We start from the raw sequence: 27,316 nt of genomic DNA, 5'->3' as shown, positions 1-27,316 counted from the left end.
GACTGATATTAGTCACATCAGGAAAACAAAACCTTCAACAGACCCCATATTGATCATACAATACAGTTACTATACACATTCAGCTCCTCTTACCACAGCCTGTATTTGAGAGACTGTCTGCCCGTCATCTAATACTTCACAAAGCAGATTACACAGCTCTTCACGATTAGACCCGGGAAGTTGTTGGAATAAGGCAAACTGCTTTGTAAGCTCCAATATACCTTTCCAGGGAGAAAGGGGAGAAGAAAACAAATCAAAGTGCCATTTGCGCTGCTAGGAAACAGCCGTATAACATAAACATAGTAATAATATCTCACTAAACAGTCTTTTAGAAATTCACAAGTATTTAATATATTTTGCAACATAATGTTCTAACTTGTTTCATAAAGCTGCAGATATTGCTTAACCAGTTGTGTCCCCCCTTGCTTAGTTCTCCATTGGTATCCAATGGTTACGACTAGAGATGAGCGAACGTACTCATTTCGAGTAATTACTCGATCGAGCACCACGATTTTCGAGTACTTCCGTACTCGGGTGAAAAGATTCGGGGTGCGCCGGGGGGTGGGGGGAGACGTGGCGGAGCGGGGGGTAGCAGCGGGGAACAGGGGGGAGCCCTCTCTCTCCCTCCCTCTCCCCCCCACTCCCCGCTGCAACCCCCCACTCACCCACGACGCCCCCTGAATCTTTTCGCCTGAGTACGGAAGTACTCGAAAATCGCGGCGCTCGGGCGAAAAAGGGGCGTGGCCGAATAGGTTCGCTCATCTCTAGTTACGACCTGTGTGTTCATATGTTTTACTGGTCAGGCATTCTCAGTGCCTTAAAATTCTGCAATGCTAACAGTTTGGACCGTTCTGAATGCACACTTGTCAGTAACTGACAATGAGGCATTGTGGGGGATGTAGTTTTAGCACTCCCCAGTGGACAATTTAAAAAAAAATGTGGAAATCTCAGGCTGTCCGGAAAGCAGCAGTGGCGCAGGTAAAAAACTAAGTACTGAAGTTTAGTTTGAAGATTTAGATGACCATTTGGAACAATATTATTGCTCTCAGAGTCGTTCTAACTATTTTTTTCTGCTCTACCGCATATGTATTTTTACATATATTTTTGAGATGAAACTTTATATGTGATTAATAAAAGTTTACTTTTAGGGGGATCCACTCAGCGTTGTTGCTTTTGGCAAATATATTGGTTTTGGTACTGGAATTTTACTAAGTACTGCAGTGGGAGGTCTCTCCAGCAGGAAGGTCCTGAACCTTATTAGGGACCACATATATACTGCAGTGTGTACTACGGTGTTGTGTCGCTCAGAGAGAGGATGAGCGTGACGGTCTGCAGAACGAAAAAAAGGCTTGGTACCGTATTAGCCAGTAGAGTAAACGGTGATTGTTCTCAGCAAGAGAAACCAAGTAATCTTGTAGATATGAGACCTTTTATTGGCAAACAAAAATACATCATGGTAATGTGAGATTCTGAACCAACGCAGGGCGCTTCTTCAGGCTTAAATGTAATAGATCCAAAGAGGCGTGCATATATATACACACATACTTATGACAAGGCACAGACATGGATGTGATTGATTTACACTTAAAAGAATACTGCAACAGAAACACAAACATTTTTAAATAGTCACTGACAAGGGAGTGAAGGTTTTAAGTTCCCTGAATTAGTGTTGGGGGGAGGTGGAGGGGGTCACCAGGCCAGCAGTGTTATCTGTTCTATAGATTTCTCATACTTCCCACTCAGAATTGAATCTTGTATTGAAAATGTCAAATTATAAATTTATATTCCCACATTCTTCTATGGCTTTGGGACTTGAAACTTCCCTTCAGTATCATAACTTTCATATCCTCTATGTTGTGCCCATGACTAGAAAAGTGCTCCACCACAGGTAATACTGTCTGTGCCCTGTAATAAGTATGTGTGTATAAAAATGCATGCCTCTTCGGAGCTATGTCATTTAAAGGGGTTCTGACACGAATCAGATTTTTATGCTTTAGCAGGCATTGTTACTTGCTCTGCCTAATGGACACAGGGAACCCACGATCAATGGCTGCTAAAGCATAAAAATCTTACACTTACCTTTGTTCCTGATGTTGTTCTGTAGCGGGGGTCATCTCCCAGCAGGCTCCTCTTCATCCTCTGACGAGCCGCCCCCCTCCGGGAATCCGCGCAGGTGTCAGGACGGGACGCATCTCCACTGCGCATGCGCAGAACTCCGACTTCAGCCAGGACGGACGGGCCGCCCACAGCAAGCACTGCTTGTGACGTGCTTGCTGGGGGGGGGGGGGGGGGGGGGGCTGTCCGTTCACCTCGGAAGTGGCTGACGGACGGAGCAGAGCAGGAAGCGGTCGTTTTGACTGCTCCTGCTCTGCTTCTAGAAGCCACCAAAGAAGATGCCCGACGGAGGGGACATGCCTGGCGATCGGTCCTGGCCAGGCAAGGTGAGGTGAGTAAAATTATTTTTTTTCGTGTCAGAACCCTTTTAAGCCTGAAGAAGAACCCTGCGTTGGTTTGGAAGCTCATATTAACATCATGTATTTTGTTAGCCATTAAAAGGTATCATATCTACAAGACTAGAGACTTAATTCACACATGAGGTATCAAAGTCCTACCAGATAAGACTGAACTATGATAGGGGCCGAGACCAAAAAGTGCACGTGATGCGTACGTGCTTTTGGATAGTGCGACACACTGCGGAGTGTTCTGGTGTCAGGGACTGTGTGCGGAAATCCGCAGTTTAGTTATATATGGACTAGTGTTCAGAGCCAAGTTACTGTGATCGTATCATGAGTCACTAGTTGACATATAAGTATTGTGCATGGTTACATTGTGAATCATGCCATACGTGTATTGTAATTTTCCAGGGGCCTCGAATAGTGATAATTGTTAGTAATATTCAGGATTGCATAACCCTGTTCTTTTCTAGTTTCTTGTTTAAAATAAAAAGTTAGTATTTTGTAACTTTGTCGTCAGCATTGTATCCTGTGACTTGTGGAGCACATCCCCTCCCGCAACACAGGTAACCCCTTTATGAGAGTGGTCTGAGATCTGAAGTTTGACAACTCCTTTAATATTCTTGGGATTATCCCCCAAACTAAACATTCAGAAACGGTGAGAAAGAATGTACGGTTGTCTGGGTTTCAGGGATACAAGACAGTATGTAAGTAATGCTTCCAATGTGATAACCACATTCTAAAATGACTCGGGGTCAAGACCTGACATACCGACTGTAAAGCAGGACTCACTGGTATGTAGTCCTGCTTAGGTTAGCACGTAGTACATGGCACATACAAATGCTGCGTGCAAAGTCAAACCTGTTAAGTCAGATTTCTCTTCCCCGTTGCCCGATCCCGCATTTATTTATTTTCTGTTAATAATGTTTCCCTCTTTATATAGCGGGGCGTCCGGCTGACATCTTTTTAAAGCAACAATAATACCTAAGCTGATGTTCAAAAGCCTCAATTCATGGAAACTCTAACCCTGCCTCTTATCACCTTGGCAAGCCTCCAAAACTACTCCTAGTCATAAGCTGAAAATAATACAGTGTTCTCAGCTGGATGCCAAGACCTACAGGTAGTAACACAACTGAAATGTCTGAATTTGTCCCCAGCAACATTCCTTATGCCTCAACTTCATTCACTCAGGAAGTTACAAACAGCATCAAAACAATAGGAGCTTTGCCGATATATAGTGATTGCAAATAGTCAACTATAACAAGCGGAACACGTTGGCAAAACAAAGCATCTAAGGGGTTAAACAATACCGGACAGATTTTTTTCTTCTGCTTCATATTGGGTTTCTGGTTATGGGAACAAACTCCGCCTTCCCAAAGTTTGCATATGTACAAAAAAAAAAGTAGAAAACATGTTCTTTGTTGATAGTAGTGAACAGTGAAAAACAATCATTGAAGAAATGAGAAGGTTATGGCGGATCAATTGCATGAAAATAAAAAGCTTCTGCCAACTTTAACCCTTTGCAATCCAATTTTAGATTCAGGGTTTCCTAGGGGTTTTTCTCTTTCTGCCATTGTACAATAGCGCCATCTGCTGGCTAGAGCCAGTACTGCGGTATCGGACATGCTGGAGAGGCCCCCCGACAACAAAGTGGCCAATAATATACAGTAAGAAAACCCTGCCGGACGTCTTCTGACATCAGAGCTGTACAGGCTTCAATCGGAATGTCTTTAGATGTCAGACAGTGAGTGGATTGGAAAGGGTTAAAGGTGCATTCTAATTTCAGCAAATTAATGTTATTCTTTTTATATACTTTCTTCTTATTTCATTCCAGTTTCAGCAAATAAAAGGTTATTCTTTTCCTATATATTTTTTGCATTAATTTCTCATGGTTTGCAAGATCTCTGCTTTCGTGGTAAAGGAGTAAATGTCTATCTACAGTAAATGCAGAGTACCTGCTCTCCAGACTGAGTGTTCATTATTTTATTAAACCTTTACGCCAAACATTCGGCACAGGATGCTGTGAACAATTTCAGGCTTTTAGTGGAAACAGCAGTTAGAGAAATTGTACATTAACATGGCTTGTACTATTACATGCTGTGGTTCTGTGATGGGCTGGTGAGTAAGAAATGGCTATTGTAGAGCGCTTTACTTAAAGCAGCATAGGTCGCTTTAAAGGAAGTTTATGTTGCATATAAAATCGACATTATTTACCACTTAACTACTCAAGAGCTTCAGGGACCTCTGCACATCGGACACTTTGCAACTATTAATTATTACATTATCTATTTGTAATTAATCACCTCATTACCATTGAAAGCGCTCTTCTCAGCACCTGAAGACAAATGCAAAGTAGGACTGTAGAGAACTCGCTCTGATTTACTTTGCCAATAAAACAACTTTTGTTGTACTTGGCTTAAAACAGCTGGGTCAGCATGGAAAGAAATACAAAAACGTGAAGGACTGATCAATCCCCACGGGTGACCAGGCTGAATTGAACGGGTTTACAAGTGATGGAACTTAAATCCAGACAACACAATGGGGCTTATTTATCATTCAAAATACAACCGTTTTTGGTGCAAATTACACCAGAAAACTGCCTTACATGCTTAGACCAAATTTATCATGTGTTTTTTAGAACACTTTCGGAAAGTTTTTCCGACCTGTCCGACAAAGGAGCAGGGCCTACATCGCATCAAATTGAATTTTTGGCAAACTAAGCCAACTAATAGGGAGTCTAAACTTAGACTGCACAGTCTTAAAGTTTGGCATATGGCGCAAGTTAAGACTGTCTTGCCCAAGGGCAGGTTCATATGAGTGTAAATTAATAATGTATTATGTGCGTTTAATACATGGTGAATGGAGTCAATGAAAGTACATTAATTTTCATTGATCCATTCACACTTGCGTATATACTTTGCGTATAATAGGCATGTTAAAAAGAATGCAGCATGTTCTATAGCACTACGTATTATGCGTAACAGAACTCTATTATTCTTTATGGGTACGTAATAAACGCTGTACATATGCAATTGCATGGTGTATGTCCAGAGTTTATACACAATGTTGTGAGATACGCTGTCACACGCCGTCAAAGGTCGTGGCGATAGGCTGGGCTCACACAACAGTAAAACGCTGCGTTGTACAGGCATTTTACCACACGCTCGTATGAGCTTGGCCTAAGTTTGATGCCTAACTTTTAGACAGCTTAGTAAATAACCCCAAATGTTCTAAACATGCGGATACAGACTGTATGAAGCACATATCCAAGAAACATTTATGGGGTCCATTACTGCTCAATTTTCATACACATCAGTATATAGAATTATATGTGAACCCATATAAGGGGTGGGGAATGTAGGAGTCAATATGGTAACTTAACAAATAATAAAGATGACAATTAATGAGGCAGCAGGTTGTCATTTTCCCTTATTTAAACCCCAACATCTTAAATAAGAATAAATTAGGGCTGAAAGTTTACAGACAGTCTATATCCCAACACAAAGGACTGCAGTACTTACCTCCCTCAGCTTCATCAATCCAGTACTGCACTCCCGCTGTTCATCTGGTGTCTGATGACAGCAGAAGTCAGGTGATCACTACCTGCCAGTCTGGAACTCCTGGCATCATGGCACCTAGGATGTGAGCACTGATACCAGGAGAACAAGTGGCAATGTTGTAGCCTCTGATTAGCAGCTGTCATCAGAGGGTGAACAGTAAGTGGGCTCTGGGGAAAACAGTACTTTGCACTATCCTGTGTTTAGTTGCGATGCCGATTATCACTACTCTTCCAGATTTCGTTCATGTTTTGCATTGTGCTTCGCCCCAATGCTATCCTACGTTTTTATCTCCATTCCGGTCTTAGAATTTATAGCTATTTTTACTTTCTCATATATTAATTATTTTGTCCTATGACTAAAAGTAGACCAGATGTTTTTGGCCCACTTTCTCTCTTACTATCAGCAGTGGGTAAGGATAGTATTGTTCTGAAGTCTGGGAAACAAACAAACAAAAAAAAAGAAGGATTTCTATTGCAACTAGGTTTGTGCATGAAAATTGTGAGACATTTGAAATGCTGGCAGTGACCGTGAGAAAGTACCTGGATTTAATACAGATAGGGCAGCATTGCTTGGAACAGGTTTGCCATCCACAGGCACATCCGTGAACCCATCCACAACATCAAAATCACGTGGTGAAGGAGCGTCATATAGAACGGAGGTACAAGATTGGTACTTTATACTTGATTGCTTATCAAAGCCTCCTTGTTTCTCAGATAATAAACAGAATTCTGTAAGAAAAAAAAATAGACACCTGAGAGAACTGGTGATACGTGACAAGGCGGATTTAGTATTTTTTTTAATTTAAGAGTTTTCCGTTTTTTTCTTTAATCTGTCCTTGACCAAACATAATAACAGAGCCTATACCCACCTCTCTAAGGTTCGTACAGCTCCAGCACCGATGACGCTGTGTCTACAGATTGCAGTGATCCTATATAAGGGACATCACAGGCACCTGCAGCTTGTTACAGACCTCAGCAGTCGATCACCTGACTGGCTGCAGCAGCTTGTATGGTCTCATTCACAGAAGCCTCTGTAGCCTTCAAACAGACCCAGAATAGAGTACAGGGATATAGCGCTGGACATGCAGGGAGCCAGGATAGGAGAGTATAGGACCTTTTATTATGTTTGGCCATAGGGAGCAGGAATTTAAAAAAAAACAACTTGAAAACCACTTTATAAAATATTAATTTTGTTCTACATATCCCAAAAAATACAAATTTAGACAAGAAGGTCAAAATAATACAAAAACAGGAAACAATTTCACAAACCAGTCATTCCTAAGTAACAAAAGAAAATGAAGCGCAATGCAAGATACAGATCACAGTAAAGGGGATGGCCGTGAATTCAGCAAAATAAAAGCCAACTGTTTCAGCAGTGCAATGTAAGTACCATTCCTAAGTAACCAATAGCATTTTCAGTCTCCCTATCAGGATCCCCACCAAATTTCATTAAGAGTAAATGGAGGCACGAGGCCGGTCATGTCTACTACAGTGTAATAGTTCTCCAAAGAAATGCTCATTTTCTCTCTGTTTCTAAGCGTTCTAAGCTCAATAAAGTTTTCAATTGGTCTATTAAAAGTTTGGGTTGTGGGCATTGAGGCTCGGAGCCTGTGGTGTTGCGGCCCGCATCTTTTGAGTATCCACAATAGTACGGGCTAAACAGAGTAAGCTCTCTCTACTATTGCCAGTCCTTCATAACATAATGAAAAGTTTTGGGGCATCAACATTACCCAGAGATTATTAATCAGATCCCCTATTGGTGTCCCATAGGACCAACCTGCGTTTTCAACTGCCATGATAGGAGTCATTTTTACTTAGGACAGATCATTACTTCTCTTCCCATATGTACCAGGGCAGACAAAGTAGCGTTTAACTTGTGCATATCAAATACTTTATCTGCCTTTAGGCCATTTTTGGGGCGGATTTCTTTCCTAGTGTATCATCGTAATTTACCCTCGGCTTTCCAATCAAAAAAAAAAGCTTATTTTCTATACCCTGAGGGAATTCAAAGAGGTTCCATTAAGGCAAGTATTTATAAGCCCTTAAAGACAGATAAAGCTTCTTGCACACCGCGCCTTCCCCATCAGGATAGCATCTCTAAGCACTATTGACGTCTTCACCTTGGAAGGCAGGGAGCTCACAATGTCGTATGTATTAAAGTACACAGATCTTAGGAGTTACAGAAGTCAGAGTCTAAGGCCTCATGTCCACGGGGAAAATCAGGCCTGCCGCAGATTCTTCATGCAGAATCCCGCAGTGGGTCCCTCCTTTCCCACGGACATAAGGCCTGAAAAGAAGAATTACTTACCTGTCCGAACACTGCGGATCTTCTTTCCTCGGCCCGGCGGATGTGCTCGGCACGCCTGCACTCTCTGTTTTTTTTTTTAACTCCTGCTCTCCCGCTCTGGAGAGCAGGAATTCAGCTGCGGGTGTGCCGTGGATCCGGACGGCTTCCATAGGCTTCAATAGAAGCCTGCGGGAGCTGTCCCCGCAGTAGACCCGCACTAAAATGGAGCATGCTGCGGGTGTTTTCCCGCACACGCACTCCACGCCTCAAGGGAAAATGACATCCCTATGGGGCGCGGATCACGCGTGCGGGACACCCGCTGCGGATCTGTCCCCGTGGACATGAGGCCTAAGGCAAAATCTAAATATTGACTAGGAGGCTCTAATCCAATCACTCACACATATGATAAGATAAATTAAAACCACGGATTAGACAAATTTATTCTACCTTCTTCCATTACATACAATGTATAAGAAGTACTAGAGTAAAATGAAAAATGTGTGTTAAACACAACCATGATTACAAGAGCCCTACAAAACGAACACAAACCATTAATAAATGTATATAAACTTTATTAAAGTACATAAGCAACATTAAAAGAGCACATAGACTCATAAACGCCATATTCAGGTACACACTAACCATCAACCATCTATATAAAAGTGAAGATGTGTTTGTTCTTCATAGGCTCCTACATGCCTTCAGAGTTTTCAACCAAACTTGGTACACATATTCTTTATGATCAACATGGAAATACTGGGGGGGGGGGGGGGGGGGGAGCGGTTCACCAGTTCATTAGGCCGCCTGCAAACCAACGGATTTTTGCTGCGGTGCCCGTACCGCGGATCTGCAGCAAATATTGTCCATAGCATGCTATAGGAAATTGATTCTTCCTGCACACTTGCGGAAACCAATTGCGGTTTCCGCGAGTGGAGGAGAAATTGCAGCATGCTCTATTTTCGTGCGGTGTCTGCACGAACGGCTTCCATTGAAGTTGATGGAAGCCGTCCGGACCGCAATTGACATCGCAGAAAGGTGGCGAATTCCGCGTCATCGGGATGACATGGGAAAAGCAGAAGTTTAAAAAAAAAATTTTTAAATCTGTACTGTGCATGTTCGACGGCGACTCAACGTGACCATCCAGTACAAGAGAAACAGATACGCAGGGTCGCCGGCGGTGGTCACAGCCAGAATCCGCTATGGTAACCTGCAGGCGGCCTTACTAGAGCAACATAAGCAAAGACAATAGACTACGTGCAACAAGCATTTTCTTTGTTACAGTTTCAATAAATGAGGCTTATTGTATAATTTATGGTAAAATACGATGCTTTGCGATTCAGCGTAGGGAATAATTTAGTCGTGTAGTGGATCCTCCAAAAAAGGGGAAACCCATCAGACAAGTCCAACTAAAATTACTGTGAGCGAGTGAACGTGACCAACGACTTAAAAATAAGCATGAAAGAGCCAGGACGTCAAGGGCTGCAGAGACTCCGAAAAAGTATCAAGCCTGAATTCAAAAAGAGGGTGAAAGAGTCAGTGTCTTGAGGGCAGCGAGGCATTACAATTTGTTACTGGAAGATTCTCAATAGGATCCTCAGAAGGACTATGATCAACATCCGAATGTGATTACTGGATGAATGGACCAAATATGTAGCTACTGTCACGCCAAGAAATTTAAAACAGAGCCTCCTGGGATGTGTTGTAGGAGTGGAAACCCAGACGATGCTGGGTATAGAAGCTAGTAAAGTACAAATGCAATGTAGACATATCTAAGACATACGAGCAGTTTATAAATAAGAGAAAGGGCTAAATATATAACATATCCACTTTAGAGGTCACATATTACCGACCTGAATATAGCCGCACCCCAAAACGCTTTTCTCAGACGCTTTATCAAGGGGTTTTCAAGAAGGTAGTTGGATAAGATGTCGCCTGATCAAGTCCTTTACTGCTTTAAGGGATTAATTTGATATGCACTCACAGGTGCCCCTACCTTGAGGCAACCTGAGACTGCCGCAGACGTGTTGCAAGCAGGCTGGGCAGCAACTAGACAAGCAGTGCACTCACCCAGCCTGCAGCTCTGGTCCCCCAACGGCCGCCTGCTGTGACCCCTGACCTAACCACCTGGTGTCTGCGTTCTTGCACTACACGCAGCGCAAACAATGGGGGAGAGGTCAAGGGTCACAGGAGCTGCCGATGGACCGCAGCTACAAGCTAAGTGAGTGCACTGCTTGTCAGGTTGCTACTACTACTGGGGCGACTGTGGGGGTCACTTTTACTACTGGGGCAACTATGGGGGTCACTATTACTACTGGGGCCACTATGGGGGTCACTATTACTACTGGGGCCACTATGGGGGTCACTATTACTACTGGGACCACTATGGCGGTCAGTATTACTACTGGGGAGACTATGGGGGTCACTATTACTACTGGGGCGAATATGGAGGACACCATTACTAATGGGGGCACTATTACTACTGGGACGAATATGGGGGACACTATTACTACTGGGGCCACTTTAACTACTGGAGGCACTATCACTTCAGACAAGTCTCAATGGTTCAATTATGTGTTGGGTATCTTGTGTATCAATGCCTGTAAAATGAGAGGGGCGTTATTTCACAGTTCGGCTCAGGCAGAATGAAGACCTGTGGCACCCTTGTATACATTGCATTACTACGTGAAAGAATCCCCCCACCACCAGAATAGTATTATAGAGAGAAGTCAGAGATGTTGTTATCTGAAAGTTCAAGATCTGCTGAATTTCCTTTGCAGATATTGCATTATTATGAGCCATGTTATTTAGTTAAGGGTAATCCTATCTGAATACCTCTTCCCCCTACCTCGGTCCACTTAGCCTCCTGCATTTAAGGATTTGTGGTATTCACCCAAGATATCACTGATTTCCATCAGATCTGAACCAGTGGTACTATCCGGTCCCTTAAGTTAAGATATCACATGTAGGGTTTGTTTTCTCTTTGCAAGCTTGCAAGACTCTCCTGGTTGTGTTACTATATAAGAAAGGCTTGAGCCAGCTCATCTGTACATATTCAATGCCCACAGATGTTCCCAGGGCAAAGCTCCACAAAATGGCAAAGATAGAAGTAATCCAGCAGCAGGAAAAGTCATTAAAACCAGAAGTTTATTTCATCAGGTTAAAAGCCAACAAAAAGTTCACATGGAGACAAATGCAGTTCAGCAGATTCTGTCTCCATGTGAACGGGTTGTTGGTTTCTAACCTGATGAAATAAACACCTGCTTTTAATGAATTTTCCTGCTGCTCAATTACTTCTATCTTTGCCATATCTACTACATGAAACACTACCGCAGTCTTGTGTTCTAGTAAAGCTTTCTCACCCATCAGTCCACAAGTCAAAGTATCTCTAAGCAGAGAACCACATTTTCTTATGTTAAAGGGTCTGTGATGAAAGAAAGTCCATTTACGCCCTACACAACTCCAAACCAAGTATAGAATACTGGAGCCCAGTTGTCTTCTTCAAAACATGAACATGTTCTATTATATACCACTTTAAGGACCACTTTCATTATTCCCCAAAACAGCAAGGGATTCTCCATATGCGTAGGATTGGTAGCCATAGATTCTGCCCACCAACCTCTCAATAAGGCATCAAGAATGCCTTTTTTGCCAAAAATATTGGGAACTTCCTAAGGGAAATCAATAAGTGGACTCCCTGTATATCCCTGTGGGATGATACAAGCTAAATCATGGCATAACGCTACACAAAGATTGTAATCTCTTGTCTCGGACTTTTATGTGAAAACTTCAAATAAAGGCATAAGATTTGTTGCATGTTAAACTGGCTATATCTACTTAATTGAAAATAATATTTTCAGTTGTACGCCCTTACAGCAAGCCGGACCCAAGTAAAAAAAAATTCCAATCAAATAGCAGAAACAGGAATTTTTTTCTTTTTTCTCTATAACATTGCAGCAGACAAGTCACCACCTACTGTCTTGAGCAAGGGATAAAGCGGCATCTTCTATTCCAAGAAATCATAAAAAGGATGCTGTTCAACACTGGATGTATATATTATATAAGCTTAGATCACCATATGGGCCTGCAGCCATAAGAAGCAGATGCTTCCCCTCAGAATCTCTCCCTGGGGCACCACTGTATGTATGAATTACACAGGTCTGCAAAAAAAAAACTTTTTTAAAAATTGTTTTGATTTTGTTAAATCATCTTTATGTAGTTTTTTGCACAGATTTAAAAAATGACGTGGGTTTTTTTCTATCACGTAAGGCTTGCCTACAAAATAAAGTTGAAGTATTTGGAAAAAATACAAAAAACGGAAATTTTTTTGTTTTTATTATTTTAACATGAAGTAAAAGCAAAAAAACCCAACAACAATACCTAGCTAAAATAAGCATAATAGTGATACACTTGTGTTGCAAAGTTATTATAAGTCTTTGTAAAAACGTTTTCTTTTTCCATCAAAGCTTCTTTTGGTACTTTTTCGGCTGTGTTCTTGTGAATTTTCCCTTTTTAACATCCAACAGTAGTCTGCCATCATGTTGACATTCCATCGACCTTGGTATCTGCGCTCCATTTCTTTTAGATCTTGATGGAAACGTTCTCCTTGTTCCTCACTTACAGCCCCAAGATTTTCTGGAAAGTAGTCCAGATGTGAGTGAAGGAAATGGACTTTGACACTCATGTTGCAGCCCAAGATTTTGTAGTTTTGTAACAATTCAGCAACCAAAGTTTTGTAGTTTGGGTCTTTTTTATTTCCAAGAAAGCCTGTTACAACAAGTTTAAATGAATTCCAGGCATGTTTTTTCTTCCATTTCCATTTTAGTGACAAAGATTTCATCTTTTAAACGTTTTCTTATGTCAGGCCCAACAAAGACTCCCTCTATTAGCTTAGCATCTGATAGACCAGGAAACTGTTCACAAAGATACTTGAAACACTCTCCTTCTTTGTGTAATGCTTTCACAAACTGTTTCATTAGTCCCAATTTGATATGAAGTGGTGGAAGTAAGATCTTTTTAGGATCCACTAAACTTTGTCTTTCAACATTTTTAACTCCAGGAATAAGAGCCTTTCTGATTGGCCAGGTCTGCTTGACATAGTGTTGTTTCCTGTCACGGCTATCCCATTCACAGAGGAAACATGGAAACTTTGTGTAACCACTTCGTTGACCTAGTAACATGGAAATAACTTTCAAATCCCCACAAATGGTCCATTTATGGTCAGAGTAGCTGAGCTTATTAAGAACAAACCCAAGATTTTCGTAGCATTCTTTCAAATGGACTGAGTGTCCAACAGGCACAGAAGTATATTGGTTACCATTGTGAAGAAGTACGGCTGTCAAACTCCTTTTTGACGAATCTATGAAAAGTCTCCATTCCTCTGGGTCATACGTTATGTTGAACATTTCCATGATTCCAGGTACATTGTTGCAGAAAACTAGTTCACCCTCTTGTGTAAAAAAGGGGACAAATTCCTTTTCTCTAAGTCGGTACCATGAAAATGAAACACCGGAGGCTAACATATGTCTTTTTTTAAGTCTAGACCCTAACACTTCCGCTGAATCCTTTGGTAGGCCCAGATCTCATACTAAATCGTTCAAGTCTGATTGAGAGAAAAGTTCAGGGTCATTGGTACCTGGATCATAGCTGTCATCATTATCGCTGCTACTAAGTGACATTTGGTCTAAATCGTCTAAAATATTGTCCAGGGTATCCGGAGGTGAAGGAATAGGCAAGTCAGGTCCATGAGGAACAGGGCGAATAGCCGAACGCATGTTGGTTGGGTATGAAATGTCCTTCCTGTTTTTTAAATTGAAACCTTGCACTGAACAGGAACAAAAATAACAGTCATCACTGTGATTCTTAGGCTCTCTCTAAACCATGGGTACTCCAAAACGAAATGATTTCTTCTTACCTTGAAACCATTGTCTCAGTTCTTCAACACACACAGAACACACTATATGGGGAGCCCAACATTTATCTTGGTCCCCTAATTTCATACCAAAGTATGCAAAATACACCTTCTGAACAAAATTAGAAATGTTCCTTTGCTGCTTCTTGACGGTATAAGACCCACAAATATAACAGAAACAGTTAGGAGAGTTGACACATCTTCTAGCAGCCATTTCTTCTAAATACCGTATCACAAAACTGTTTGATGCGTACACCACAGTGGCTGGCTCCACACTGAGTCACTGACTGCAGTCAAGGTCACGCCTAGCAGACAGTTTAGATTCGTTGTCGTACGCGTACCGAACCTGAAAAACCCTGAAAATTTCAGGTGAAATTTGTGACTTATCTAGGGGTGATGGAATTTTTTCACTATTTTTACCGTAATCAGCACAAAAAATACTGTTAAACCCACTAATTAAATATGCTACAATTTTTTCATCGCAGACCTGTGTTATTTATGTATTAAAACAACCCTCCAGGCCTGTAGGAACAAAGATGGCCGGACCAGACTCTCTGACGCATTAGTATTAGAGATGAGCGAACATGCTCGTTTAGTGCAATTACTCGAACGAGTATCGCTATTTTCGAGTAACTGCCTACTCCGGCGAAAAGATTCAGGGGGCAGCGGAGTGGAGCGTGGGGTAGCTCACCCCTGAATCTTTTCACCCGATTAGGCAGTTACTCGAAAATAGCGATACTCGTTCGAGTAATTGCACTAAACGAGCACGTTCGCTCATCTCTAATCAGTATGCATCTTCAGTCTAAAACACTACACCTGCTTTGATTATCCAGTGTTGCGCATATATGAGCAGCACTGGCCAGTCGGAGCAGCATATAATCTCTGGCTACTTGATGCACACTGTGCATTAGTATGCACTGGTAGTCTAAGACAAGTGGTGTCCGGCTTGTTATGAAGGCTGCATTCCTCGCATTCTCTTCTGGCCGGGTCAGTGAAGGTCACGTCCCTGTGCTGTAGTGTTCACTGGCTAGGAAGGAATTCTGACCTATTGCCGAGACAGCAGGCATGAGCAGTCTCTGCAGTAGATCGGCATTCCCCTGCTGGCCTGTGAACTGTAATGTATATTGGCTGGCAGGTAGAAGACTGCTTGTGAATGTACGTAACCTCACAGAAAGCACACAAATCGGCCAGCTGAATGTGAGGTGACCCCCCAGACTGCAGAAGACAGGAGAAGATGTGTGAGGTGAAGATCTGGTAAGCAGACTGATGGGGGAGGAATAGGTAAGTATAGAATTTGTTTTTTTTCCTTAAAAGACAGAACCCCTTTAACCCTTTCCAATCCACTGTCTGACGTCTAAAGACATTCTGATTGAAGGCTGTACAGCTCCGATGTCGGAAGACGTCCGACAGGGTATTCTTACTGTATATTACTGGCCCCTCTGTTGTCGGGGGCCTCTCCAGCATGTCCCATACCGCAGTACTGGCTCTAGCCAGCAGATGGCGCCAATATAATGCCAAAAAGAGAAAGCCCCCTAGGAAACCCTGAATCAAAAATTGGATTGCAAAGGGTTAAGGTCAGGACTCTGGCCTTTCTATTGACCATCAGAGAACCATACACCACTCCGCCCATAACTTTTGCATTTTAGAAAAGTATGCCTTGGATAGATGGGCTGGCACCCTGAAGGCTAATGAAGCTCTCCCAAACAATGTGGCCCCTGTCCATCGATTTTACAGTTATTGCACCTTAAACGTTGGAAAGACAAATTAATAACCCACAAACCTAGAAAGAAGGAAAAAGGCTGGAAAAATGCAAATCCTTATATTGATGTGTTAAGGACTTCCTCTTGTTAAGGCCTGTCTTACATGAGTGTATAGTCATTGCGTAAATTACGCGTGCAAGAAAAACCACAGCACGTTCTATCTTAGCGGGTATGATGTGCACAAACACTCCAAGATAGTACATGGCGATGGGCGGTACTGGCTGCATGCCGCACCCTGCAAGATACGCCGGTGTGAGCCCGGCCTAAGGATGTGTTAAGGACTTCTGGTTCCACTCATTCGTACAGTTGTATGCGTGAGATGAAGAACAGGTGACAAAAGAGGAGGCTATCTCCTATCAGTGTCTAACCAGAGAGTTGATACATTTTACCAACGGCTATTGATGTGCACTTATACAGAAAACGATAATTCTTCATTACGGGTTTTAACTGGCAACTACAACAAGACATTGCTGCTTTAAAAATGTCTCAGCAGGAAGCAGCTACATTATTTCATAAACTATTATGCATTTCCAAATATAGAGGATGTTTTTGGATCAGTTTGTTGTTTCTTGCACTGGTAATGAAAATTCACCCGGAAAGGAAACCTTTCATTACCATCACACCCTGTCAGACATCACGCTGTTCTCACACAACCCTCACCGCAGGCAGAGGTATAAATGACACCATGCAGTATGACAGCCGCACAGCGTGGAGATGGCCCCCTTTATACAGACCACTTCAGAGATGACAAGTAGACTCCTCCCATCATCTCAAGGTCACTCGATATGTTTTCCACAGTAAGTGATAATCCTTTGTTTGCCCAAAACCAGTAGGATTTTAACCCGTACTGGGAAGATGCTACCGTTGTTATCTCGGATTTAGAATCTAAAGGAGAATTTAAAAAGATGTAGCAAGAAAAAAAAAAAGCAAACCTTGGAATCTTACTCATAAGGGTTAAAGGGGTCTTAGCGTAAAAAGGTTATAACTTATCCACAGGAAATGGGTTAACTTGCTGATTGGTGTGGGTCCAATGAATGAATGAACGGAGCAGCCGCTACACATCAATTTCGATGGGACTTCTCTATGGGAAGTGCTTGAACTCTATCTCCAGCAGTCCCACTGAAATGTATGGAGCAGCGCTGTGCATGTGCTACCACTGTTCCGTTCATTTGGGAATACTCCGGAGCCCCGTTCTTGGGATTGGTGGGAGTCCCCAGCAGTCTAAAGCCCCTTTTACACGGTTATTGTGCAAATTGCTTGATAGATCAAGCAGCCTACGTGTTAATTGGGCAGTGTAAATGCATGCAGTGAAAGATCCTTCGTGCAGAGCATAAAATCATTGCTCTCTGCCGCTGCATCGTTCAGTTTAAACAGGCATGGGTTCATGTATGAACGGTGGCCTGTTTACTGTAAATGGCAGTGAGCAGGCCGGAACGATATCCAACCACTCTGCCTCCATTCACTGAGAGATGATTGACCCTGTCTGTAAGCATAGAAGCATTCATCGGATGGTTGTCGGACGCTTTAATGCCTGCCAGTCGTCTTGTGTAAACAGCAAGTTATTCCATATCCTGTGGAGAGGGAGAATTAGTTTTTTGCGGTAAAACCTCTTTAATGCCCACCTGTTGTATTCCGCGCAGACAGAGCCCAACAAAGCGCAGCTGCTGAATAAAACAAATAATTGTAAATGCTATTGATTTTTTCTTATGCTCACTGTAACCCCTTAGTGACCAGCATATTTTCTGCCTTAAGGACCAACTGATTTTCACTGTCGTATTGGAAGAGCCATAACTTGTTGATATAGTCATGAAAATTGGCAAAATGTAACTGTTATTTTTTGGGGGTTGTTTCTACAGAGTTCACTATTCAGTAAAAATAACATTGTGATACCAAGGAGAGAAAAAAATTATATTATATATATATTTAATTTATTATACAGTAAAACCTCTACTAATGTTGGTAAACCGTCCGAAAGCAATCCGCTTTACCTGAAACCATTGCTACTCGAGGTAATTATTTCCATAGGTATCAATATAAATCCAATTAATTAGTTGTAGACATGCCAAAAAACACCCCAAACCACATTTAATAGAGAATAATAATTGTTTTTAATACCAAAAACAATAACAATAGTAAATGAATATAAAAGAATGCTGTAAAGAATAAATGAACATTTAACATGGTATTGAATATGTTATCACTGTGTTATCTGTGCTGTTACATAGGACTGGCGACATGATCTTTCCTCAGCGTTATCACTGTGTTCTCTGTGCCGTTACATTGGAGTGCAATTGTACAGTACTGTAGGTACTAGTGCATTACCTTTCGCCGATGATGGAGAAGGGTGGGTTGCATTAGCAGCAGGAGGAGATGCCGAGCAGGAGATCACATGGGTTCAGCAGCAAGGTCACGTGGGCCGGCACACACCAGTGTTATTAGAGGCAACCAATGTTACTAGAGACAAAATTTTGGCTAAAAAACCGGCCTTACACGAAAATTGGCCTTAGTAGATGTCAATGCTAGTAGAGGTTTTGCTGTATATCTTTTTTTTTATCACTTTAGCACATAAATAACACATCTTTAAAGAAAAGCAATTTAATCTACGTCGCTGCATAACCCATAACATTTTTATTTTTTCCAGCAAAGGAGCTATGTGAGGTGTTTTTTTTTTGTGGGAAGAGTTGTAGTTTTTATTGGTACCTTTTTTAGGGTAGATATATCCATTAGATTGATTTTTATTATGTTTTTTTTTTTTATTATTGCTTTCTTGCCCTTCAAGGGGACTTGAAGATGCGATTGTTTAAATTGCTAGAATAGTACACTGCATTACGTATGTAGTGCACTAGTAATTATTAAGAAACTATAGCACCAGTGTTTCTGGTGGAGCAATTCGCCACACAGCTCTGCTACATACACGTCACACACACAGACACACACACACACACACATACAGCTCTGCTACGTAGCTTTCGCATATTTCCTGCATGACATTTACAAACTTCAGCTGGTGGCTAAGGGAAAATCGTGGCTTGTTGCTGTGTGATGTAAGCTGCATTAGCTTCACAGCGGCGTCGTTCCAACATTGGACAACGATTGACGATTAGATGAAGACTGGACTGGTGTTGGCGGCATTAGCACTGGATTTGAGATGATATCATGTTTAGGAGATGTGTAGATAGTGGGTTAAGACTATGCTTCACTGTTGGTCAATATGCACCTCCAGCTATGTATGTGGACATTTGTGAGGATTCTGCACACAGGTGTCCAGTTACAAACTGCCATATTGAGTACTGCCATATCCATAGCAACTGAGGCCACGGAGGTTTGTGGGGGATGTAGTCCACCCATAATCCCTCATTCAGCTCAGAGACTATGTGACTGATCACATGAATGTGACATAATCACAGGACCGGTCAGCACACGAGCTATGCATGTGTAAATTTGTGTGGTATGATTTATTGGAGTCTCCACACAGGTGTGCAGCTGTCTCACAACCAAGTACAAAACTTCCAGACTGAATACTGCTATATCCATAGCAACTGAGGCCACAGGTGTTTGTGGGGGATGCAGTCCGCCGATAATCCCTAATTAACTGCACAAGGAGGATAAAGAACCTGTGATGACATCACCATCATGTGACCAGTAGATGGAGCTAAGAGCCGGTAGCCGACATCACAGGTGCGGTCAGGCTCTGCATGTAACTCACACATCACACACGGAATGACGGATAAGTGGTCGTTAGCACTTTGATTCTACTATGGCTATAAAATCAGACTATTGGGCTGTGCCTGAGGCCAGGCCCAATAGGCTGAGTTACATAGCAGACATGGAGGCCCTTATCAGGCCTCTGCCATGAGAACCCTTTGGTACTTCGCAATCGCATTGTGGGGTGTCAATGGATGACTGAAAAAGACCCCTTTTCCTGTCATCTACTTATATATATCAGTTGCTATTCATCTTGGCATGTAAAGAGTTAAACTGATAGGATTTGAGGATTTTCTGCTACTGGCAGTTAGAGCAGGATCCTGTCGGTAGTCAGCAAGACACCGACTTAAAGATATGTATGTGCAGGTTTAAAAGTCCATTAGTGAAAATCAGTAAAAAGTCGTCGTTATTGGCTGTACATCTCTCAATGTGAAAGGGGAATTTGCTGTTGCTAGTGAGGGCTTTGGCTTGATATGGGTCCAGGACTTCATTGGCGATTCTCGCTGTCCACGGCACACACAACAGTCTCCTCCAACACCACAACTTGAAGGCATTGATCCTTTATCTCGGTCTTCTTGATTACATCCAAGTCTAGGAGCTACAGGTAGCTATGGAGAAGACAAGTGTACCGACTAGCTTGGCTTTAGCTGCCGTGCGGATATCCTTACTTGTCCAGATGGCATTCATGCTCACCACTGCTTTCCATTCAAAGACCTACTCCTCTCTTATTTCAGGTGTCGAGTCCTCATTTCAATCTTTGAGCCAAGACAAATAAAGTCGGATTGTGTTGTTTTCTACATTGTGGCTCTTTCTGAGGCATTACTTCATCTTTGGAGGTCGTCTTCACCTTCATTTCCTTGATGTTCAGACGCAATCAATCAGTACAGGGAAGTAAAAGTGGGATGTGGTGCCTGTTGGAAAGCGACACCGCATAATGAATGCCGCCTGTGATGCAGCTATTACAAGACTGAACCCCTCATTTTCTTGGTACTACAACAGATTTTCACATAAAATTTTATTGCCACGGGTTCTCCACCTTTAATATAACGTAATGTGAGCCATAAATGTAGACGGCTCAATGTGCATGTTAATCATAAACTAATAGGACAGGGCGCTGTAACTACGTGTGATACCAATAAGAAAACATTATGTGAGAAAGCAATCCCATTTCCCAGAAGAGGCAACACAAAGCACTTAAGCCTTGTCCGTTGTCAGGCAGCGTAATTACACAAAAGCATCCGATTCACTTATAGGACTGTGTCCTTCGTAGCTACATTATACGGCACCTAACTAATTCCACTTTAACCCTTTCCAACCCCCTGTCTGACATCTAAAGACATTACGATTTAAGGCTGTTCAGCTCCGATGTTGAAAGACGTCTGTCGGGGTTCTATTACTGTATATTGCCAGCCTTTCTGCTGTCTGAGCCTATCCAACGTGTCACCTCATGCAGTACTGGCTTTAGCCAGCAGATAGCACCATTTTATAACGTCAGAAAAAGAGTAAGCCCCCTAGGAAAACCAGGATACAAATTGGATTGGAAAGGGTTAAATAGTATCACAGAGCCCATGAGTTAAAATTATAGTCACACTAAAAACGATTAATTTCTAATGTAACACTTTGTATTGTTTGATCCTGTTCTCTCTCATATTTCAGTGTGAAGGGTGGTAAAATAGATACATTTTGGGTGAAACAAACATTATTTATCTCCCTCACCTTTCCCCCATCCAGTCCTAATGCACGGGTTCACTACTGACAATGGATAATTTGCAAGTCGATAAGATGCACCTCTTTAGAGGAGCACAACCTGTTCAGAGATCCACAGCAGATGATGGAGGGATCAGGAGGAGTTGGAACCTATTTTCTCTACCTTATGTCTGCCGGACTGTAGTACGCAGCGCCTCTCACAAAGTGACAAATCAGTATTTTCTGTTTTCCTTTCTTTCTTGTTATTTTTAAGATTAGTGTCCCATCATACAATATCAGCTATTACTCTGCATGAAAATACCAAGGGACTCAATAAACAGAACTTCCTAATTCCTCCTTATTTTTCTAAATTTCTTCTCCTTATTAACTGTGACAAATTTTTTCTCGCCAAAAACTTGAACTACACTAAGCACAGACTTGGCCCACAACCTGTTGATAATAAATGTTCATGTACCCCGGCTGTTTTATCACCATCATAACACCTACTCTTACCACCCACTGTCACCCAGGCCCTGCCAACCACACAAATCAACATGCAGCGCCTTCTTATTAATACGGTTCCTACAATCTTACTATTCCAACACATTTTCATGAAGTTCTAAGTATGACAAATCGGCCAGCCCAATCCTTCGCAACAACCTTTTAAAGGGTCACTACTTTTATATGCAAACTGAGGTGATAATAGCTGCAAAAGACGTAGGCAAATGTAGAGGAATGCAACGGTCTGTACATAATGAGGGACATTTACTAAGGCCGGCATCGGAAATGCCGGGCTTAGTATAGCTTTCCATCAGCGCACAATGCGTTTAATACATGAGGAATTGTACGCCTTTTCATGTATTACCTGCATCCCGGCAGCTCCATGTGCCTTCAGAGAAATGTATGCCAGGTCCGACCTGCCGTACATTTCTGGTATAATTACTGCTATTTTTTGGCGTAAATTATACACAAATCCCCCTCCCCCCTCACCCCTTCGACAAGCATTGTTATCTTTAAAAAAAAATGTATCAGGGCAGCGCAGAAGGAAAAAAAGGTAAAAATGTTGTGCACATAACGATTTGCACAACAATTTACAACTTTTTAACCCTTTCCAATCCACTGTCTGACGTCTAAAGACATTGTAATTTAAGGCTGTACAGCTCCAAGGTTGGAAGACATTCGTCAGGGTTCTCTTACTGTATATTGCCAGCCTTTCTGCTGTCGGAGCCTATCCGATGTGTCACCTCATACAGTACTGGCTTTAGCCAGCAGATAGCGCCGTTTTATAATGGCAGAAAAAGAGTAAGCCCCCTAGGAAAACCAGGATACAAATAGGATTGGAAAGGGTTAATGCCAGAAACTGTCATAAAAAGGTTCACAGATGTCCCCCAATGACCCAAATTTGATTCTAGTAGTCTAAAGCAAATCTGTCATCAGAAAATTACTTCTTGTGTAAATTAAGTTTTTATGTTAAATACATTCTTTAGCCCCTCTGAGATCAAACCCATTTATGCATCAAAGGGGTTGTCCGGCTTTAAACGATTGATGGCCTATCCTCAGCACAGATCATTAACACTGGGTTCTCACATGCCGGAATCCCGGAGGAAATCCCGCGGCTTGGCTGCAGTGAAAAACAGCAAGATTTCCGCCGGGAAAGTGCTGCTTCAAAACCCGCGGCACTTAGACGGGGGTTGTGAAGCGGCCTGGCTGCACGCTTTTCTGTTGCGGCTGGGGCGTCCATAGAGGAGAGCGCGGCCGCAGCGGAGTTTAAAAAAAAAAAGGGGATATGCTGCTGTTGGAGTATCCGCAACGGATTTGCTGGCCCATGTGGACGAGATTTCTGAGAAATCTCGTCCACATGACTGGCCAATCCCGGGATTAGCGGCCGTAGGCATATTTGCACCGGCGAAATTCCGGACCGCAAATCCGCCCTGTGTGAACCCAGCCTAATAGTAGATTTGTGGGGGTATGCCTCCTGGTAACCTCGCTGATTAGTTGTTCGCTGTGGTGGAGCTTTTGTACTCTGATTCTGCAGGAAGCAGACAGCTCTGTCTTTACTGCAGTTGCCAAGCTCGGTATTGCAGGCCAAGTTCACAGTGAAATGAATAAGAACTTTACTTGCAATACCAAGTCTGACCATTGCAGTAAGAACAGAGCTGTCTGCTTCCTGCAGAAATCAGTTTAGTACACAAGCGAACAGCTGATCAGTCCAGAGTGACAGACCCCACCAATCTACTATTGATGACCTGTGCTGGGGATAGGCCATCAATAGTTTACAACTGGACAAACGCTTCATTAACCACTTTAAAAGAGAATAACTCTAAAAAGGTTTTACACCATCACATATTGTGATTTATCTAGGTAAAATTAGACAGATACAATTTGCATACATTAAAAAAAAAGTTGAGGAAAATTTATAAAAATTGTCTTAACAATTATCAACTGCAGTATGTCAAATATGCCTATTTGTAAACATACATATTATACTCATTTATTTGTATCAGATACAGATTTCCAATTGTTTATTCTGGAAGCACATTTGAAAAATGTTGCACATTTCTGAACAATTTAGGAGATGTACTACATTTTGAAATACATGGTTTTTATTTTAAGTTATAATTTTTTCATTTATGTAAATGGAACTGATGATTAAATGATGCAAGAATTCATATCAGAAATGTATTCAAGGTTACGCTCACGTAGCAGAACTGATGCAGATTTTCCATGTCAAATTTTCACATTACATTACTGTTGCAGATTTTGATGAGGGGTCGCAATACACTTCATAAGAAAGGGTTAAATAAATACACAATACCCCTTAATAAGAAAACGGTTAAATCAGCCTTAGATCTGCGTTACAAGGCGCATCAAAATCCACACCAAATGGTTTGGTTTAGAAACAGATTTGCACCAACATCTGCAGTGCAAAATAGGATATGGTTTTTGGTGCAAATACATGCGAAAATCCGCTGTGTGAACGAAGACTATTATTTTTAGATAAAAATTCTTAAAAAGGAACTCCACACAATCACTAACGAAATAGTATAGGTGATTATAATACAAGGGGTTAAATTGGGGTTATTGTGGCATTTCACAATACTTTGATTGGCAAAGGGTTGCCTTCTCCAATGAGACATTGACACATCGGGCAAGAAACACCAGAGAACAAAACACCCTGCAACCATTGTAGGAAGAACACAAGCCGTTAACCGCAGCGTTATGGTCTGAAGAATTTTTTGTGGCATTCTCTGGGCCGCTCTTCCATGTGGGGGGTACTCTGAACCGATTTGGTTATGAATCCATTATTGCAGATGACGTACACTCATACATGCTGCTTGTCTTCCCTGGGGCAGATGGGATCTTCCAGCAAGACAATATGACCAAGTCCAACAGTGGTTGGAAGGGCACGACCAAGACTTCCAAGTACTTCCCTGGCCCCCTAATTCCCCAAATTTGAACACAATTGAGTATTTGTGGGACCACCTTGATCATGGTGCTTGCTCCATGGATCCTCCTGCTAAATGAGGGGAATGGATGTCCTGAGGGAACAGGAATGTAATGCAGAGTTGGGAAATTTCTACAGCAGGTCACAGAACTGCAGGTTGACAGGCTGGTATACTTGTCTCAACGTGACTCATGTCCGCTGCAGCAGATGTCCGTTGGTGATGTGAAAGTATTGAATTATATTTTAGGCAGTAGTGCTGTGTGTATAGCAAGAAGTACATGTACAAGAAGACACGCACTGTAGTGAAAATTTTATGCGTACGTAAGTACGGAAAACTGCATTCGCGACCATACGAAATTCCATTCCCACAGTCATTTGCAGGTCTCCTGCTGCGGATATCCGCATGCAGAATCCGCCCCGCTCCTGTCAGCCCGGCCTTATTTTCATGAACTAAAAATAGTTGAAATACCACCAAGAGTATGTTAAACTGATTACAGCTTACTAAATCAGGGGTTCTAGGTCACACCACTACTTATTATGTGCTCGTTCTTTTTGGGTTTGCTTAAGCTGCTGTAGATATCCATATCCAACACAAGAGAATGTAAAGGTGGATTTACACTACAAAGATGATCGCTCAAAAGATGGCTTTTGGGCAATCATTTTGCATAAAGTACTACTTGGTACTAATGACTATCGCTTTGTTCTGCATCGGGGCTGACAGCTGAGACAAAGCAATCAGCTGTTATCAGCTCTTCACAGGCAGAGCACAGCATGGGGTCCTGCTTATCAGCTGTTCTGCCAAACTATGGTTTTCAGGCAGAACTGAATTCCATCATTCAGCCTAACAATGAAAGATGGGCACATTTACACACAACGATTATCGCTCAAAAGATGGCTTTTGAGCGAATTTTGATCGATAATCGTTGTGTCTAAATAGGCCTGAAGATATACATAATACAGACAAAACAATTAACTCACCAAAGTGGCCGTCTTGTTTTACAAGTAATTCCACTACACCATAAGCAATAGCCGTAGGAGCAGGGATTTCCAAGACTGTGTTCTCGTCCTTAAAATTTACATTTTCTGTTACAGATACCTGTAAATTAATCATAAATGAACATTTAAAAATGTGCTGACATTTTAATACAATTTGCATAAATCAATAGTACAAGCAAATAAAGCAAGTGTAAGAAACTTTGTATTGTATCTTAGTAGAGAAAAATGCCTTTCTCCACTAAAGAGTCATTTCTCTAATTTTCTGCACTGATCATTCACTCTGAAATACTCCTAAAAGTTAGGAAGTTCAGCTCATAGAGGATCAGTTTATATGCTACCCATAGAAATGAATGAAGCTACAGAGTGAGAGGCACTGCAGCTAAAAGCTCCAGCAAGTATTTTATCTTACACTAGTGCTAGATTTGCAGCTACACTGCTCGGTACTGCTGTATAATTTCCTCCATTATGTGGTGGCTTCAAAGATAGAGGACCAGGATCTTCTCTATGTGTATAAGAGACATCATAGCAGCTAGTCTACACCCACCAGCTTAGGGAAAACAGAATTCTAGATGGGGAATGCAGAGGAAATAAGTCTGATGAACACTCCCTTAGACCTCATGCACACAACAGGTCCGGAATCCGCTGGTGAAATCTGGCCCTGACCGTGGCAGGTGACTCTGCACACCTGTGTGTGCAGACAGTCTTCCTTGCCGGCGTCTCACCACTGGGCATGCGCGGTACAGATTTTGTTTTCTTTAAACTCCTGCTTTTCCTACGGAATCCGCAGCCCGTCTGCAATATCAATTACAGACGGGCCGCTGGTCGGATGGCTTCCATTGACTTCAATGGACGCCGTCCTTACAAGAACCACAGGAAAATGGAGCATGCTGCGATTTTTCATCTGCGAGCAGAAACCGCAAGTGCAGAGGATCATTTTTTCATAGCATGCTATGGAGGCTTATTGCTGCGGAACCTGGAGGCAGACAACCGCTCCGGATTCCGCAGCGAAAACTCGCCCGTGTGCATGAGGCCTTATGCAAGTCATATAATGACCAGAAATAGAGCTACTCCATATTTTTATATTATATATATATATATATATATATATATATATATATATATATAAACATACATATATATATATATATATATATATATATATATATATATATATATATATATATATATATATATATATATAAACATACATACATATGCCAGCCTATTCAGAAAGGTCATCTGAAATGACAGGTAATCTTTACAATGATCCAGGATTAGCAAAGAATAATGATTGATAATAATGATTTTTGATGCACAGAATAAAGGTTAACATGCAATTATACTGCATCATTGTGTAGAAGAAATCTACACAGTTGTAGATGCCAGGAGGCTGGGCGATAAGAGCTGCACACGGGAGGATTCACTTGCAGGAGCTGAAGTCAGCTGTGAATGCCGAGACGGTGAGCTACTCCGTATATACATTTTCTCTGTATACTACATCAAAATGAATAAAAGTC

At 41.9% G+C, this 27,316-nt stretch overlaps 1 protein-coding gene across 2 annotated transcripts in view; it reads right to left on the bottom strand.

The window, feature by feature from the left end:
* The window catches only part of GSDME (gasdermin E), a 111,924-nt gene that overhangs the window by 31,314 nt on the left and 53,294 nt on the right, over positions 1-27,316 (bottom strand). For both annotated transcript variants that reach the window (XM_066585349.1, XM_066585347.1), the window contains exons 5-7: positions 25,782-25,899; positions 6,553-6,741; positions 94-221 (exon numbers count right to left, since the gene is read on the bottom strand). In XM_066585349.1, coding sequence (XP_066441446.1) covers positions 94-221; positions 6,553-6,741; positions 25,782-25,899 — 435 coding nt within the window. The remainder of the gene's footprint in view (positions 1-93; positions 222-6,552; positions 6,742-25,781; positions 25,900-27,316) is intronic.

Source organism: Eleutherodactylus coqui, chromosome 12, assembly GCF_035609145.1.
Source record: "Eleutherodactylus coqui strain aEleCoq1 chromosome 12, aEleCoq1.hap1, whole genome shotgun sequence".
Classification (NCBI taxonomy): Eukaryota; Metazoa; Chordata; class Amphibia; order Anura; family Eleutherodactylidae; genus Eleutherodactylus; species Eleutherodactylus coqui.
The sequence above is the reverse complement of the archived record's forward strand: the minus strand, read 5'-3'. Positions and strand labels throughout refer to the sequence as shown.